Source organism: Salarias fasciatus, chromosome 20, assembly GCF_902148845.1.
Source record: "Salarias fasciatus chromosome 20, fSalaFa1.1, whole genome shotgun sequence".
NCBI classification, from domain to species: domain Eukaryota; kingdom Metazoa; phylum Chordata; class Actinopteri; order Blenniiformes; family Blenniidae; genus Salarias; species Salarias fasciatus.
Window position 1 is genome coordinate 21,541,877 of NC_043764.1, and position 17,604 is coordinate 21,559,480.

Consider the following 17,604-nt stretch of genomic DNA (forward strand, 5'->3'; position numbering starts at 1 on the left):
TAATGAATGTGAGCCGGGTTCATGTGGGACCAGTAAATGGTTCTTCAGACTTGATGAAACAGCCACTGCACAGAGGAAAATGGTCAGTATATCTCAATAGAAATGTCACTATGCAATAAGTATGCAATGACTCGCTGTCTACTGTAATGAGCCCAGACTCTGCGGTTTGTCTCTGGAGACGCTGATAGCGAGAATACGCTCTGAATGGCAACACTCCTGTGCCATCTGTTTGAGGCGTTCGACACAGTGTATACATGGGAGAAAAAAAAATACTATAAGTGCAGTTTATATGGAGGCTCTAAACACCATCTATCATTTAAGTAATAATTGGAGTGAAATATGTGGATTTAATGAACACAGCGTGGAGCAGAAAGGATAACGCCGAGGGTAGTCGGCACTGCACTCCATATACAAACCAAATGGAAAGCCTAAGGGACTCAATTTAGCAGATAACCAGTTTGTCTCCTGGGGCTTTGGAATCCGGTGACTGGCAGCCAGTGGCGCTGTGTGCGCACCCTGTACTAAATGTGTACTCACACACACACACGAGAGCAATGTGACAATATGTCTTGATAACTGTGTGACATCTGAAAAACTCCAAACAAGCTCCGAGTCGAGTCCATGTCAGGCGCAAGTCCCCGCAAGTCCGCAGCGCCTGTGGTTAATTATTTTGTTGCTTGAAAGTCATTTTGCGGAGACAGCAGGCCCCGATCTCCAAACCACAGCAGTCCATGTTTCGAGCGCCATGCCTGTCACCTTTTAATGGGAAACGCATCCAAGGTGACCCATAATGGGCTTCACTTTCTCCGTGCACGCTCTCCGCAGACGCCGGAGCCAGCAGGGCACAGCGGTTTGGTGGCTGACAGGAAATGGTAGAGTCAGATTAGAGAATGTCAAATTAATGCAGATGGAAGACAGTGAGAGGCACAAAACATGTGACTGCATGGTGTCAAATTGAGTGACTATTTTCTTCCCCTGCCTCCTGTGAGAAACATCTGAAGTCCCTCTAGCAGCGTTGTTATTCTGGGCATTTAATGCCGAGGTGAAAGTGAACGACACACTGCTCGATAAAGTGAGAGGCAAATTTGTTGCGTGCTCGTGAAAAACGCTAATGAACTACGTTTTGGTGTAAAAGATTAAACTTCACAAATCGTTAAAATGTTTTTGATGATAATGACATCTCTTCACATATTCAATTTGTTTCATTAAGGGAGGATGACTTTCATCTTTACAAACTGGGGCTCTTGTTCTAACCTGCCCGCTCCCTGGATCTGCACTTGTGTGTGCATGCGGCTGACAGAGAAGAGAATCAAAACAGTTTAAAAGCATTGAAAACAACCAATTGCTACTCTGAAAAGGCACTGTCCATGACAAATAAAAGCACAGAAATTCATGAAATATGGCTGGCGGATTTGACAGCATGTCACGCAAGGGGGCCGTGAGATTGGTCCTGTGCAGTGGGCCAAGGATTGGTGATACTTTGTTGAAATGCAAAATGACTACTCACAGAGCAGAGCTGGTGTTGTTTTAAGATGCATGAAAACTGCATGCAACAGAGAGAGAGAGGGAGCGGAGAGCGAGTAGTGGGGTAGGGAATGGGTTTTGTCGTTTGCATGTGAGGCTCAAACCCCTGTCATCTCATGTTGTCACATACAGCACGGGCCCGGGCCATCGCGAGGCGAGTCCTCATCAAGAGCATTAAAAGATATTTTCGCTCTCAACCAAAAGGAACTCACACTGGAAGAAAAAGAAGAAGAAAAAAAAACCCTGCTATTTGATTTGTGTGGTAGTGAGGAATAGCATCGCGCAGCGGCTTTCATGTTCATTAAACATACATAAACAAAGGCACTCCGTCTACATTAGCTTCCTCTTGTAGCTCGCATTTATTCCAGAGTCCTCTAAAAACGTGCCAACAGAAAAAATTGCAATGTAAAAATATGTCTTCTGTCAGTGTCATTTTTAAATGTCAAGCTGTTCCCGTCCCTCTATCTCACCCCCTTTTTTTTCCCCCCCTGTCTGGCAAACGTCCAGAACTGGTATTTCATATTTTTAGATCTTCTGCTCTGATGAAAGTGTTACATTCAGCGAGAAGAAAAGGAAGCAGGGATGGAACCGACAAAGAGTCTTTTCAGAAGGGCTGCCCGCCTGTGATGTGACCGCTGGCCCTCTGCTGTCCGCACGAACCGCGCAGGGTGCCAACCTGCCACTAACATGCAAACCGTGTAGTATACTTACGAAACGCTGAAGCTAAATGACCTTTCATGGTCTGGAAAGATGGCGAGGATTAACATACAAGCCTGCTGATCATCGGAGGAATACGGCAGATATTATCTTCATTTTGCCACGATGCCACTCTTGAACAGATTGTGTCATATGATCTTAATCACATCCTACTGCTATTATGGAAGACGCTGAACAGGTGTTGCTCTGTCGTGGTTTTTTTTTTTTTTTTCTCTTTGCACATATCCAACATGTTTTGAATTAGACACCGCCTATACGCAGCCTCATTACATTTTGCTAAATTACAGGGTACGGCATTATATTTCAATGTGATTCTGTTTAAAAAAAAAAAAAAAAAGAAAAGAGAAAGAAAGTGCTGTCTTTTTATTGTAATTTAATTTCATCGGGTGATGCACGACTTCCATCATGTTGTTCATATTTGACAAAAATGTAATATCCCCACTTTTGTCCCCCATTTTCACACGTGTCTGCTTGAGTCTCTGCAGGAAAGGTAATTGGATCTGTAGTGTAAATATGCCAGAAGACTTATGGCACACCAAGGAGATATTACAGGAAGAAAAAAAAAAAGACTGAAATCTGCAAGAGAGCTTGATAAACTCAGTATTAATTACTTTGCTTATTTCTAATACTGCCCTCCCCCTTGGAACCAATTAGTAAGTTGAGATGCTTCTTTTCAGTTTAATGAGGTCTAAGTAATGATAATGAATTTCATATTCCTGCCAAGCATTTAAAATAGGCCTACCACAGCCGCAACGCCACGAGAAGAGATCTATCAAACTTAATTCCCTTTCTGCAATGAGTATTTCTTTCATTGAGAAAATCTAAAAGTTAAGCTTTAATTTCACGACTACGGACAAGAAAAGACAAATTAACAGAGGTCATTTCCTCTTCTAGCGGATACTGTTTGGGAACAACAGGGGGGGTTTGAGTCACATAAAATAACGGAGACAGGGCCAGCTTTAACTGCATTTTAATAAAGGCTGTGTCTAACAAGTAGGTCAGAAAATCCACGGAATCGGAGTTCGGCTCCGGCTCCAGTGGCCAACAATGAAGTGACAAAATTGTCGCAGGAGCAACGAGCGCCCGGGGGCTGCCACACCTTCAAAATCCTCCACAAAGAAGAAGAAGAAAGGCAGCCAGAGAGGAAGAAAGCCTCATGACGGAGTTTGTTACATCTCTGCTGTATCTCCGGATCTCTACGCATCCATATAACGTGGGTTAAGAGGGAACCGGGCGCCAGGGGAAGGCTTTTTACTCTGGCAGGGAGCATATTTGCTGGAACAGTACTCACTACACAGACGACAAGAAGGTCTGAACCTCCTAATATAATATTTACAAACAGTGGGGCCACAAACTATCATTAATTCACCAGTCGTTTTGGTTTTGCGGGGAATATGTTTGAATTAAAGTGGAATAGCGTTCACACATGAACCCACACAGGCTTGTGCAACCACTGACATCGGCAATTACTGTGAAGTGTGCTGATGGTGGGATCCCATCCAGTGTGTGAGGACTTGTTTTGATTCTCTGGCTTAGGAACAAAAGACAAAAAAAAAGAAGGGTTGAATTGATTTTTTTCCCCAGTGTTAATAATCAAGAGAAATTTGGAGTGCTGTCACCGAGTCTGGCACAACAGTCGCTGCAGTCTGTTATCCTGTCACTCAGCGGGTTTAAGGCTTTGACACCCAACGTGGACGCCCTATGGCTGGAAATGTGCACACTCCAGCTATGGGGCCGTAAAACGCTTTAGATTAGTGGTCCTCACTTCCCTGTCATTGTCTAATGGAAGGGTGTGGCCTGCAGGGTGCAGGCTCACGGCCTCTGGACCAGAAATGAAACAAAAAGGGACATGAGGACAAAAAAAAAAAAAAAACAACATAGCCAAGACTAGACACAAAAGCGAGTATAAAAAAAATGTTAAGAGGACACTGACAAAACAAACAAACAAACAAAAAAAGACAAAAAATGAGAAAATCAAACACTAATTGTTCTTTGTCTGTGTTTTTTCTCCGGTGTGGGCAGCTGATTACACGTCTGTGGCCAGAGGCCTGCTGACTCATAGTCTATCCATGGCTTTAAACTATTCACAGTTACAAATAGAATCTATTATAACCTTAGCATATCGGCTTTAATAATTTAATGTTTATTTAGTGTGAACACATCTTTATTCATTCAAACGACGCGCTCCTTTACATCTGAAGGCTTCAACTCAATTGACTCTCGCCCCATTTTAAACCTTTCTCATCCCTGACTTCGTCTAGCAGAGATGTACAATTCACCCTGCTGAAAGTTTAATACTAATTATGCCTAACATCGTCATTATGTATTAATTATTATGAAACATTAATGTCATCCATAACCTCTGTTAAGACGCTACAATTTCATTCTGCACTGCGGATAATTGTTGTTAGAGATAAGCTGGCTTGATGAGTTTCAGGAGCATTAATCTTAGCAAAAGAAAAAAAAAAGTGGCTTATTTAGTTTGCCGTTTGCACACAATAAAAAAAGAACTGTGTCTCTAACAGCTGAGCTCCAGTCCTGGACTATTTCTGGATTAAAGCAAGACGAACACTTTTATCAGGATTCAGGGCTTCAGAGTCAACTATCCTTGAGCTATGTCAGCTGTCACTGCAACATATTTAGAAAAACTGCTGCTAACGACAAACAAAACCGGGGTCGTGCGATTTTCCTAACGACCCCAAGAGGAAGCGGCGCCTACTTTACCCAAGAGAGAAGGGAAAATGGTTTAAAACAATCGACTAATAGGCAAAATATGTTCCGCAATTCTCAGCAGTTATTAAACAGGAGACGTCCTGTATGCGCAATCCTAATGATGTCTCAGAGACGCACTTGGCCGGAGGCCTCAGTTCAGGGGAGCAAAGCTTCAGTGTGAATGCACTAATTTTAGGAGCAGCAGTGAATACTGTAGGAAGCCGTGCAGATGCCTCATGAACTGACTTTTCTTCAAGAAACCAAAGTCTGGGAGCACGGAAACGCCTCTGCTTCTCATCTGGCTGGATTTACATTCTGTAGACTCCACCACTGCCTCCGTTTAGATTCACCAAACTACAGTAAACACACGTTGGTGGACTGTGGAAGAGAACAGGAAAAAAAATTGATAAAACACTGCTTCAACCATTCATCGTTCTGTCCTTTACTCTTTTAATCCAGCGTCATTCATTCATTTAAACCCAACAGCCCTAACCTCTTTCCCCTTATTTCTTTTCCAATAGCACAGTCCTTCTCCTATATGTTCCATCAATTGATCTTCATTTGTCTTTTCTCACTTATACGTCCAATGTCTCGTCCTCATTTTCCTAACTTCACTCAATTCTTCCATTCATATTCATTCAACAGCTTTCTCTGGCCATCACTTGCTTCATCCAGCAAACATCAGTTCACGTCCAGCCTGCATGCCCCATTTCATCCATTCATCTTCAAACTGCAGCCCTGCCCTGTATCCCTCACTTCAGTATTATTATGCATTCCACCTGTATTCATCAATTTTCATTCCTTCCTGATGTCATTCGTTCATCTTCGACATCCCACATCCTCTCGACCTCATTCTTATCCTTCTCAGTGTTCCATGGACATGGTGACTATGGTAAATTTGGCGGTATTTTTGGAGGAAAATGGTTTGGGCTTTATCACATGACGACAGAGCCGACAAGCACGGTTTTGTCTCCAGAAAGGCTCCTCTTAGAAAAACATACGGTGACGCCATTGTCTCCATTTCAACATATTATCACGGAGGAGCTTGATGTACATGCAATACTGACAACGTGCCATCAGTGTACCCTGCAAATTGAGTCGCTCCAGTTTTGCCATTTCATACAAATGGTAACATATTTGAATGTAACCTACTCTATGCATTGATGCAGCGCAGAAACGTCAGCATAAGTCTGAGGAACCCATTGTTGACCCTTTGACAGAACCAAGACCTGCCATTATAAAGCAGTTCATAGCTAGTTATTAATGTCATGCCAGAAAGCACTACATCTATGTCATTGTATGACTTTCCTGGCTTTATCCCCATTCAGACAGACATTTCTATGGAAAGCCAGCACAAGTTTGGAGCTCGCCGGGAACGTGCGCCTCATATCCATCATCATCTCGCCCTGGTTGGCAGCATAAGAGAAAAGGTGACTGTAGTCATGCTGCCCTGCAGAGTGAATGAGATTTAAGGTGTTCAGGTACGAGTTTAAAGTAAGCTATTAGTTAGACTTTACTCTTATAAAAGCTGCATGAAAAGTGATTATTTTGCAAACACACACACAAACACACACGCGCGCGCACACACACACACACACACACACACACACACACACCATTATTCTGATTTGCATTTGTATAGCTTACAGTTTTTTTTTAAAGTGACACGTGAAAGCTTCCTTCCGTCCTCGGGGCTCGGAGATCGACCTTCCATGTCAATTCCTGGCTCCTTCCGGTGGCTTTCTGTGCTGCCTTCAAGTTCCCGTGAGCAGCCTGGTGTTTACTGCTTACTGACATCAGTCCCTCTTTCATGCAGTGTCTTCCTTCAATACAGCTTTTTACTCAACTTGTAGGGTCCTCACTGATTTATCCACCAAGGTCAACCTACTCATCTGATTTTGTCCAGATGCCGAAAACCAGCTTAACATTGTCTTATTTAATCTCAGTCACCTCCTTCGTCTCCTCATAAAACTCAAAATCAATTTGCTGTGGCTTAGTCATGGCCAGTAAACTGCTTATTTGCAGGTTACATCTGTTATATTGCATTTTTACTTATTAACATTTGACAGCTTGTTGTTGGTGATTTATTTGGGCGTGAAGTGAATTTTAATTCCTTAATCGTGGGCTTCAGAGGAAAGAAGTGGGCATCTAAGGGTCTATTATTCATTGTACCATTGGTAATTTATTGTCTGATTTTGAATAATGCGCTAAAGACGGTTAGAGATGGATTCACTGACAAACTGGGTTTTGTTTTAGTGTTTTCAAACACACCGAACCACCAAACCGCCACAATAAATATCCAAAACACTGGCTGAAAAACCCAGCTTGAAGACTCTTGGAGAGCCGGTTGCCATGGTAACAAAACATGCTTACTAACAGGGGAGCATTTCAAGAGCAAGAAAAAAAAAAAAAGCGGTGAAAGATTTAACTCGATAAACAGAGCTCAAAGAACTGCTGGTACGCTTCAGCTCTCAAACTCAGGGTTTTTCCATTGACCTTATTTTCATGTCTACTCCTCAGATGACCTGGAAGTTACATCTGAGGGGCCTTTTTGTCCTTATCACAGGGAGCATGCAGACACTCCTACGCCTTGGTGCATTTGCCAAACGGCACTACACCCGCCATGTTCATTACATGATATAGACTGGCCCAAAGTACTTCTGTCAACAGGAACCACTGGGAAAGTAGTTTTTTCCAAGAGCTACAAATTAGTACAATAACTATTCAAAAGTATATGCTTCACCGAGGCTGGAACACGCGTTTGGGGAGCTGAACATAAGTCAGCCGATCATGCATGGTTACTGCTAGCTCGGAAGAGAAAGACAGTAATGAGCATGGTCCACGGGGAAACAAGCATCAAGTACTGGTAGTAACAATCTTTCCATTGATTTTGTTCTGTTTCATTGTTGGATGGTGAGTGAAAAAAAAGATCAGTGATGGCAACATATTTTATTTAGAAAGATAACATTAAAGAAATATGATTTCCTCTGGTTTTTTGAATAGATACAGCCGACAAAAGTTAATAATTGTTGTCATAATGTAACTACAAAACTTCCCCACCACCAGGCGTCTGACTTGGAAGTCTGCTTTGTGCTCTTTCCTCTTCTGCAAAAGTCTTTCCTCTTACAATGTGTCCTTGAAAATATCATGAACTGCTTAATTCACAAGACACTTTGGATGAAACTTGCAAGAGAGTGAGTCAACCAGGTTGGATGGTTTGTGCTTCCCTGCGAAGATCTAGAAAACCTGTGCAGATTTTCTCTACCCTTTCGTTTGCAAAGGCTTTTTCAGAGCAGGAAAAAAAGATCCAAACATCAGGTGTTGCTTATTTAATGAAGCTTAATGCTTAAACGTGGTGGCTGTGACTCAGTGAACTGTGTCATCAACCAATCCCACTCTTGATGGTTTGAACTCCCGTGACGCTCTGGCCACGTGTCGCAGAGTCCTTTGAGCACAATTTGTCCCTGACGGTGTGTAAGTGGGTGAATGTGAGTGATCATTTAAAGACTGCTAAAGGGGTATGATGCATGATACATGTAACATCTATTAATCATTTTTCTTCTGCTCTATCCTTGAAGTCACTCCACCTTTCCAACACAGTCAAACTCACCTCTCCAGTGATCGTTCTGATGATGTATCTGGAGCCATGTATGTTTTCAATATACCTTTTTGAACCTTAGTAACCACCAGCTCCACTTCAGTAGCCGGGCCGGCCAGAGAGTGGGCTAATTCCTCATCGGCCGGCACCACCAGGGCCCAGACTCTAGGGGTCCGACTCGCTTCATCATTCATGGGGCGCATCTCCATAAAGCTGCCATTCAGAGTCGAGCATATAAATGTTATTCCTTTCCCTTGATATCTTCTTATTGAACGGATGCTGTTCGTGCTAGAGAATAAAATGTGACATTTAGCTGAAGTCGGAATGATTTCAGACCTTATCTGAGGTATCGGACTGCTTGGCTGCATGGTGGTGTAGTGGTTCGCCCTGCTGCCTCACAGCGAGAAGACACTGATTTGCTGAAAGGTAGAAATGATGATCTGTCTCTGTCTACATGGCCTTTCTCTGGAAATCTGGTTACTATGACTCCTCCCCGCAAAGATGCATGTTAGGGGAAATGGTGACTCTGGATTGCCTTTAGGGGAGTACGCCTGGGCGGGTGTGTGATTCTTTGTTGTTAATGCACAAACATCAAAATGGGGGTTTTGCATGTTTTATACTGTTTACACAAGGACAGTTAACTGGAAATAATATTACTTCCATGTTGTTGGAGGGAGTTACCAAACATATCAGAACCTTTACGGAATTAGAGCAGGCTATGCAGGCATCAAAAGTGCAAAAGAAGCAGACTAATTTGCAGGCTTTTGATCTCATTTAAGAAATACTGTGGGGCTACAATTTTACAGGTGTGCCTAATATCCAGGTACCTCATGAAGCATGCTTGGAAAACTTTTCCTGAGTTTATACCACTGGGCAATGTGCCTGAATGAGGTGCTGACTTGTAATCCAGTATTTCATTCTCCCTAATACATCGAAGGCACAGAGGAGTGAGGAAGCAGCCCGGCAGAGCCGTGAGTGGGGGTACATAAGACCAGCCTTCACTGAAATCCAGTATAAGCCCATTGCTCCTTTATTAGAAATCTGTTCATGTCACTGGATGCTGCGGCTGACTGGACTCCTCTGAAAGGCAGGTTTGTACATCAGGCACAAATTCACTGCCGGGTTAAGTGACAATGTTCAGATCAAACAAAATGGGCTCATAATGCATAAAGTAATCATAATAATAATAATAATAATAATAATAATAAATGGGAAATCAACACCTTTTCTATGTATACAACAGGTGCACCGATGTCTGGATGAAACCTTGGACTAAAGCCCGAATATAACAGTTTTCAGAAATGACACTCTGCACATAACCTGCAATTACATTTTTTTTCATGTTCTTTCAGCATTTTCATTCAAAACAAGAAAAGAAAGAGGAAAAAAGCACAAAAAGGTTTTTTCTTTTCACCATCTCATTTTTGATCATTTTAAATGTATCAAAATTATAGTCAGGGGGAGTGATTCGTTCAGTCAAACGTTCATTTGTATGAGACTGATAGCGCTTAGGGTAGAAAGCATATTTCGGTGTAAAATACATTTCCATGAACTCGACATTCTCAAAAACATGAGCTGCAAGACGCTGAAGAGCATAGTTCTTCTTCTAAGATATATAGGTAATATCTGCGGATGCTTGGTGTCGCTGTGCTGCACTCTGGGCCGCCGATGCTATAAAATTAATGCAGACACGAAGATGAATATATTTGTTTGTTACATTTCTGCCACACGAGGTTTGCGGTGATGGGAATCAAGCATTTTTTTTTTTTCTGTGTTGCCAGGATGGAGGCTTTAAAGGCAGTAAATCTAAAAATGAAGACATTGCTGAAGCACCTGATGAGGATTATATTTTTCTTCCTGATGATCAGTCAGATATGACTGTGACAATGCTACCTTGGAGATAATGAGCTTCACAGAAGGGAAAAAAAAAAAAAAGAAAAACAGCAGGCTGCTTACCAGCGGCACGTTGCAATGACCTCAAGATGTGACTGATATGAGATAATTATTCTGACTAATAAGTGGGAGCCGTTAACCACTTACAGTACTGAGAGGATATACAGTACATCCATCTTACACAAAGTAACAATCACCATTGAATCATTGGTGAAACAAAATAAGGGGCATAAAATTACACTGGTTTGGGGTGAAGAGGCTCCAGCTGTCAACAGAATCTTCAAAATACTTTATTTTCTTCAGTGTGTCAGTTATTTTATCCAGTGACCAACAGTTCCCCCTAAAAAAAAAAAAAAAAAAGGATCAACAATGTGTTGAATTTTATTTAGTTTCTCTTTAAAGCATAACTGGAGCGCCGTCAACGAGGCCACGATCGAGCTGATGAAGTTTGCGTGCTTTTAACACCTCTGCTAATAATACCTGGGGATTGTGGCTTTCAAGAAACAGCTGGCATAGTTATGAAAGAGAGAGAGGGAAAGCTGGCTAATTAATTAAGCTGTGGGCCACAGAAATTCATTTTGCATATAAGCATTGTGACCACAAACCATAGCCTCAGCACAGAATTGGCTGAAAGACTTCAATTAAACATGCTGTTTAAACAAATATCCACAAGCTTAGAGGAGCTCTTTTTTTTATGAATAATTCATAGCCCGAAAGAGCAAATAAATGGGAAATGGTAGAATATGTAAAACCTATTTGTAGCTGTGGGCATACAGTAAAAATTAGGCCACTGATTGTCTTTAGATTCATTTACTTAGGAATATATTTTACTTTCAGGGCTAACCAAGGAAATTGCACAAATACTACACTGCAGTTGAACTACGATCCAACTTTTCTTTTTCATAATAGAAATTTTTTTTTTTGTTTGCTTTTCAAGCTGACAGAGGAAGTTTCTGGTGTTTAACAGAGTGTCCAGCGGTCTTCAACATCGCAGCGTAACATGTGTAACAACATCAGGACAAAGTGGGTTTGCTGAGCTCCAGATGTGGAGCGGCCCCGGGCTGAGGCTGCACGCCACTTCCCATTGGCGCTGCAGCGAAGCAGCAATGACACTAGTGCGAGCGTGGTTGAGAGGAGGTCTAGGGGAGGGGTGGAGGAAGATGTATGTCAAAATAATGTGCCTCCAGGATGTATTATATAAGGCTATTAAATTGTCAGTGTCTAAAACAGTGCATGGAGGATGCAACCTTTGTTTGTGACAGCTGAAAATCCTTTTTTCATGTTTGTTGCACTGTGAGCTTCTTTAAAGCGAGTGGTTTCTTTTGTTGGAGCACAATGAAGAAAGCAAAAGAGAAAAAGTCCTCATCCTGTAGTCTTCGCTTAAGCTCCAGAAAGGAGAGACATGCAGGATTTATGTGGTACTTTCAAAGAAATGAAACTGTAGTTGCATTCAATATATTAAAAGCGGGGAAAAAATGATACTTTCATTGCTTAAACATTCACAATTCAGGTCTTGGTGAGAATATGCACTGAGGGCTGTTGAAGAAACTAAAGAGGAAGGGTAACAATGAAAGGCGATCATGTGGGGGGGGGGGGGGGGGGTAACGGTGCAAGGCGAGAGGGAGACAATGAAATGGATATAACACTGTGTAAAGTATTTATGACTGGGATCTGAATTAGTTATTATATACAGGGGATACTTGCAAGCGAGTTGCTTCTCCGTGTTCCCCCAGTCCTGCTGCTCTGCATATCACATCTCCTTACGCATGTTCATTTGCAGACGCCGCATTTTACCGCAGAAAACTTGATTTGAGATCATCCGCCGCCGAGCGCAGAGGAATCGGTGACCTTTCAGTTCTGAACGGCTTGACCCTGCAAAGCCAACTGTTGGTGGGAGTGAGTTCAGGAGGGAGCAAGGCCACCTCAGGCAGCCACTGTCTACTGTTTGTCGTACTTTCTGCTAACACCTCCACACGATGCACTGCATCACCAATGGCACTATTTCTTCCTCTGGAAATAGACTGCTGCTCAGCACATTCAACACACCTTTGTTCTTTCTGCAGTGAAGCATACTGTATATCTTAGTCTTTACCTGATATGCCAAATCTGGGGCGATCCTTCTACAGTGTAATGATTTTATACCTGCACAGCCTTGCCTGGAATAAGTTTTCAAACCCCTTCGAGTGGGAAGTGATTGTTTTGTCGAGAAAGTCCAACTTTTAGAAATATATATATATATAAAAATGTGTCTGTGGTTTTCCTCTGGACACGTTCAGAGGTTGAGAAATACACGACCCCAAAAGCAGCATCTCTCCGCCCGGCACTTTAAGGATGCACGACAAACACAATCTGTTTTCCTTTTGTGCACCATTCATGCCGTTTGCACCAAATGAATACGAGACCTTATGAATCATGCCGCAGAGAGCAACGCTTGCTGCACCAGCAAGGCAGAGAACAGCCCTGAGCATATCTGAGAGAGTGGCAGGCAGCAATCTGTAAGTAAGGCTTTAGACAGGAAAGCAGGCCACCTTGTGCGAATCACTGAGCATACGCAAGCAGCTACTCGGGGGTCATCCTGCTAATGGACTTTTGGACACACAATCTCCACAATAAAAGGCTGCAAACATGTACTTGTGTCAAAAAAAAAATATGGAAATTGCTTGACAAGTGTGGCCGCTGCTTCTCGGTAATTTTCATGTCTGATGTAATTTCAAGATTTTCCTGTATGTATGTTAAAGATTTTAGGCTCAGGTCGCAATAAAACTGCCCCCGCCCCCAAATCAAATAAGAATGATTCGATACGTCTCCCTGTGAATCTAAATTTCTATTGGCAAGGACACAGACGATCTCTCACCCTCTGTAATCTCGATTTCCTCTGGTAATACCACTCACGGTGAACTTGTGGCATTTTGCTGCCTTTAATGATTGGCCCAATGGTCTGCAACCAATGGCCTTCTTGCCACCAATTCATGACCCGTCAACCCCAATCCTCCCACCAATCCAACAGGCACACAACAGAGAGCAGAGAACAAATGTCCCTGTGTCAGAATCAATCCAGACAGGCATCCCATCCTCCTCTCATAAAACTGGCATCTCATTTATCCAGGAGTGAGGACTATGGTAAATGGAATGACAGGGCATTTACACTTTTAGTAGCAAAGGGTCCTGAAGGATTCGAATTGTTCTCTTTGAACTTGTTTTCTCCAAAGAGGTCTCTGACATTTGAAATATTAATTCCATTTCCCCTCTGTTGACACGAGAACACTTTGGAGTAGATATCTTATTTGCGAGCGTCTTTTCTTTTACATTTTTCCACTTATTCTCCTCCAACACACACGCTCGGGCTCTTGGTAATGAAACGAGGGTGTTGGAACAGGAAGTCTTCTGACTCACAATATTGAGACTATTGAAAAGACCCCTTGCTGATATGCTTGAGGTGCAGCGGCGCATCGAGGAAATAACAGACACCCAGGACCTGCACGCTCATGCAGCTCCTTCTCCCCTTTGAAGTTCTGACAGCGTTCAGCTCCGTCTCCTCTCTCCAATCCTGAGATCGTAATTATTTACCATAAACCAGGACTCGCAGCCGCCTCGCGAAAACAAAAAAGTTCGATGTTTCGGTCATATTCTATTCGCTGCCATTTCAGAGGGCGCACAATCGCACAGATCAAATTGAGAAGGAGCAGCGTAGCATGAATATCAACTGTAATAGCTCAAGAAGGAAAGCGCGTTCATTGTCAGAACAGGGCAGTGCACAAATTCTCAAGCTATGTGGCACAAATCTTAATGGAAATCAGTATCTGTACAATGTGCCAGCTAAATAATTTGTTTAGGCAGTGATATATTAATGAAAGCAATGACTTAACACAATAAAGATTGCAATGCAAACTGTGCCCTTTTTTCAATGAGCTTGCAACTTAATTAATTTCTAAGGTAACTTCAACCACCGAAACACAATTAATAGTCATGAGGCGATGGCAGGAGGAAACACACTCTCCTTGTTTTCCCTCTTTTGTCAAATTTGTGCCAAGCGTGAAAAGAAAATTAAAGAAGGAACTCACCGATCATGTGGATGGTGGTCCGGCCAGGCCTCGTCCCATGCTGCTGGATGGTGTCGTAGAAAGTGGCCTGACACAGCTGGATGGCAGTCACGCTGACCCAGAGGCACAGGCAGAGCAGCCAGGACATGACAGGACACATCTGCTGCGAAGCAGCACAGGTGGAATCAACTCACAAAACATTTTGTTCTCAACCCCCAACCTCGACCAGACACATCAACAAACACAAACACGCAAATCCAGTTAATTGTACAAGCACTTCTGTGTGTAATTAGACTTAACACCCCTCAGTGGAGTTTCTTTAGTCATCTGATTTTATCATTAGCATGATTATATAAGAATGAGTTCTTCGCTGTTTCCTCTTCCTAGTTTTGCCCTGTCTTGTCCCTGAGCCACAACACTGCAAATGTGGAGTGATCCCTGGGGAGTTTTTCCCATGCAGCAGAGATTTCCCCTGACAGGCTGGCTCCCTTCAACTCCTGAGCTGTGCTCCTGCCTCAAAACCAAAATCAAACTTAAAGAAAGATAAGATTTCGCGAGCAGCTGGCTGCCGAGGCTTTTCTGTATCTGTCAGAATAATGTGACAGTGACATGGCAGTAATAGGAATCAAAAAGCTTGTAATGTTTCACCGCACTGTTTAGATAAGAAGAGGGGGGAAAAAAAAATAGAACAACAGCGAGGAATGCTCCTGGTCACAGGGAAGAAATCTTTGAGAGAGAAAATGAAAATGTTGAGAAATCACAGCAAACTGATTTATCAACCATCGTTCAAATACATCACTTCTGTATCACGTTTTGGAATTAAACATTATTTTTAAACCTTAAAGAGAGCCAGTAAACTTTGATCAAACCTTAAAAAGGAAAAAAAAAAAATATGTGAAGCTTCAGTCAGAGCGGTGTGGACTGTCTTTGTCTTCATGTGATTGTGAGAAGCTTTAGCAGGATGAAATAATCATAAAGTAGATAAATAGCTAATGCAACCCCATGCATTATTCAGAACAATCAATTGAGTCATGCTTTGGAATAAGAAGAAAGAAAAATACATTTTACAGCTCCAAACTGTTCTATGTGTTCAGATTATCTGACTAAATGCATGCATTTATTGGGTTTATGCAAAAAATCCAAATCTTTTTACAAGGACAGGAATTACTTTTTTTTCCCCCCAGAGCAGACAGAAAAGAAAAGAAAAAAAACTCACCTGAGCAATCCAACAAAGAGTGTATAAATATCTCAACAGAGTGACATAAATCCATCCATATTTCTGCTCATGTTGATCCCATCCAATCACTCTGAATACGGCTGGAGGAGAAAACTCCGGTGACTCTGCGTCCCCCGCTCCACACTTTGATAGCAACAGTCCAGTGATTCAGAAATGACCGTCAAGCCGGAGTCGGGAAATAGATTTACAGCTCTTTCAATTCCACCTTTGAAAATATCACTGCTTCCCTTGAGGAGCTGCTCCCACTGACACTGAATTCATTTGCCCCCTCGCATTTATAGGCACGTGCGGAGTGCTCCTTAATTAACTGTAGTGGAATCTCTCCCTCCACCGTCTGCATCCTTCCAGTGAGAGGCAGCCTCTGAGCAGCGGCGCTCGCTGAGTCCCTCCTCAGCGAGCTCTGAGAGACAAATGTTCCCGTACAGCCTGGCCGAGTGTAAAGACTGTATCACATGTCTTAAAGCCAGACTGCCTCTGGATTAGATGGCATAGAGGGAATCCATCTGATCATACGCTTCTGACAAATGCAAATCAGAGAAGCAGGCACCGCTCACACGGCTGTGGCCACATGATTAGCAATTATTTACATTTAGAAAGGATTTCTGTCTCTCCTGAGGCAACATTTACTTTTACTCCCTTTATCTTCTTCTTGTAAGTTTCGACTCTGCCCTACATTTGGGAGACTCTAAATATGGTTAATGTTTTTAAGTGATTAGGAGTTAATCCCAGAAACTTAGGCTGGAAGTCTGGATTTTATCAAACCCGACAGAAGACTGTGAGAAAAAGGGAAGAAGTAAACCCTCAGTCCCTAGCTTTCCTTGGCGTTGTTACAGTGAGGTGCATAAAAGAAGATTACGAAAGAACATGTTTTCACATGCAGAGCAGAAAAGAAAAAATTGAAAGCGGATTGTGTCGAGAAATAATAATGTCCATTCAGCTGAAGGTAATCTTCACCTACGGTGGGGGAGTTCTTCAGACAAGGATAGAGACATAATAGTGATCACAGGGGAGACAGGGAGGTGAGTGCTGTTATTTGGCGTAAATCAGCACTTGTCTTTATGAGTGGGAAACAGTCGGGTCCTCCCTGTTCCCTGCCACCTTCACGATATGGTTGAGCTCTACTTTAGAATTGTGTCTGTATTTCTTTCTTTTTTTTTTTTATCACTGGCATGCAGAACATGCCCTAGGCCTGCAGCTCACACCGCCATCTCTATGGCATAAAGACTTAACATTTTTATTTTGATGCTTGTTCTTGAAGAATGGTGTACTCCCAGTTCAGGAGGGACAGGAGAATACTCAGGGTGAGAGGAACAGCAAGAAACTGCTTGAGATGTAGAACAGTACAACACAGCATAAGTGTCTGAGGCTTTGGCAGAGACAACTGTGTGCAAAGGGGGTTTGGGAGATATAGGAAGAAGCCAAATAGCATGAATTTCTGAGTTGTTTGGAGCAGAACAACAGTTTCCAGAGATGAGAGCAGTCATTAATTGTTCATGGAGATTCTCCCACGTTGGCACAGCTTTGACCTTTCTAGACCTTTTTTGTTGTAGCCCTTGTGTTTGAAGGGTGCCTTTGAGTCAAGCACATTTGTGTTTTCGCGTGTTGGTTTTAGGACTGTGTGCAGTGGAACAGGCTCGGTGTCAACACGCCATTCGTACTGCGGTCAAACACGGAGAAAGAAGATTCTCGCAACCGCAGCCAAGCTGCAGACAAACCAGGATCCAATGCCTCCTTGATATTTTGTCGCTCGTAGAATGCAACAACTCATGAGAAAAGCGATGGCAGTCTGTGCAAAAAGAGCTTTTCACGCAAAGTACAGAACGTTATGCACTTATATTGAAGCGCGAGTCAATGGCGGTTCGCACAGTGAAAGTAACGGAGAA

General features: G+C 42.7%; 1 protein-coding gene across 2 annotated transcripts in view; it reads right to left on the reverse strand.

Moving 5' to 3' along the window:
* The window catches only part of LOC115408739 (chemokine-like protein TAFA-1), a 30,270-nt gene extending 14,375 nt beyond the window's left edge, over positions 1–15,895 (reverse strand). Inside the window, exons 1-2 of one of the 2 annotated variants that reach the window (XM_030119646.1) lie at positions 15,701–15,895; positions 14,506–14,644 (exon numbers count right to left, since the gene is read on the reverse strand). In XM_030119646.1, the coding sequence (XP_029975506.1) occupies positions 14,506–14,644 (139 nt within the window). In that variant the 5' untranslated portion in view covers positions 15,701–15,895. Of the gene's footprint in view, positions 1–14,505; positions 14,648–15,700 lie in introns of both variants that reach the window. The other variant, XM_030119645.1, reaches the window with a different exon arrangement.
* Positions 15,896–17,604: the final 1,709 nt, after the last annotated feature.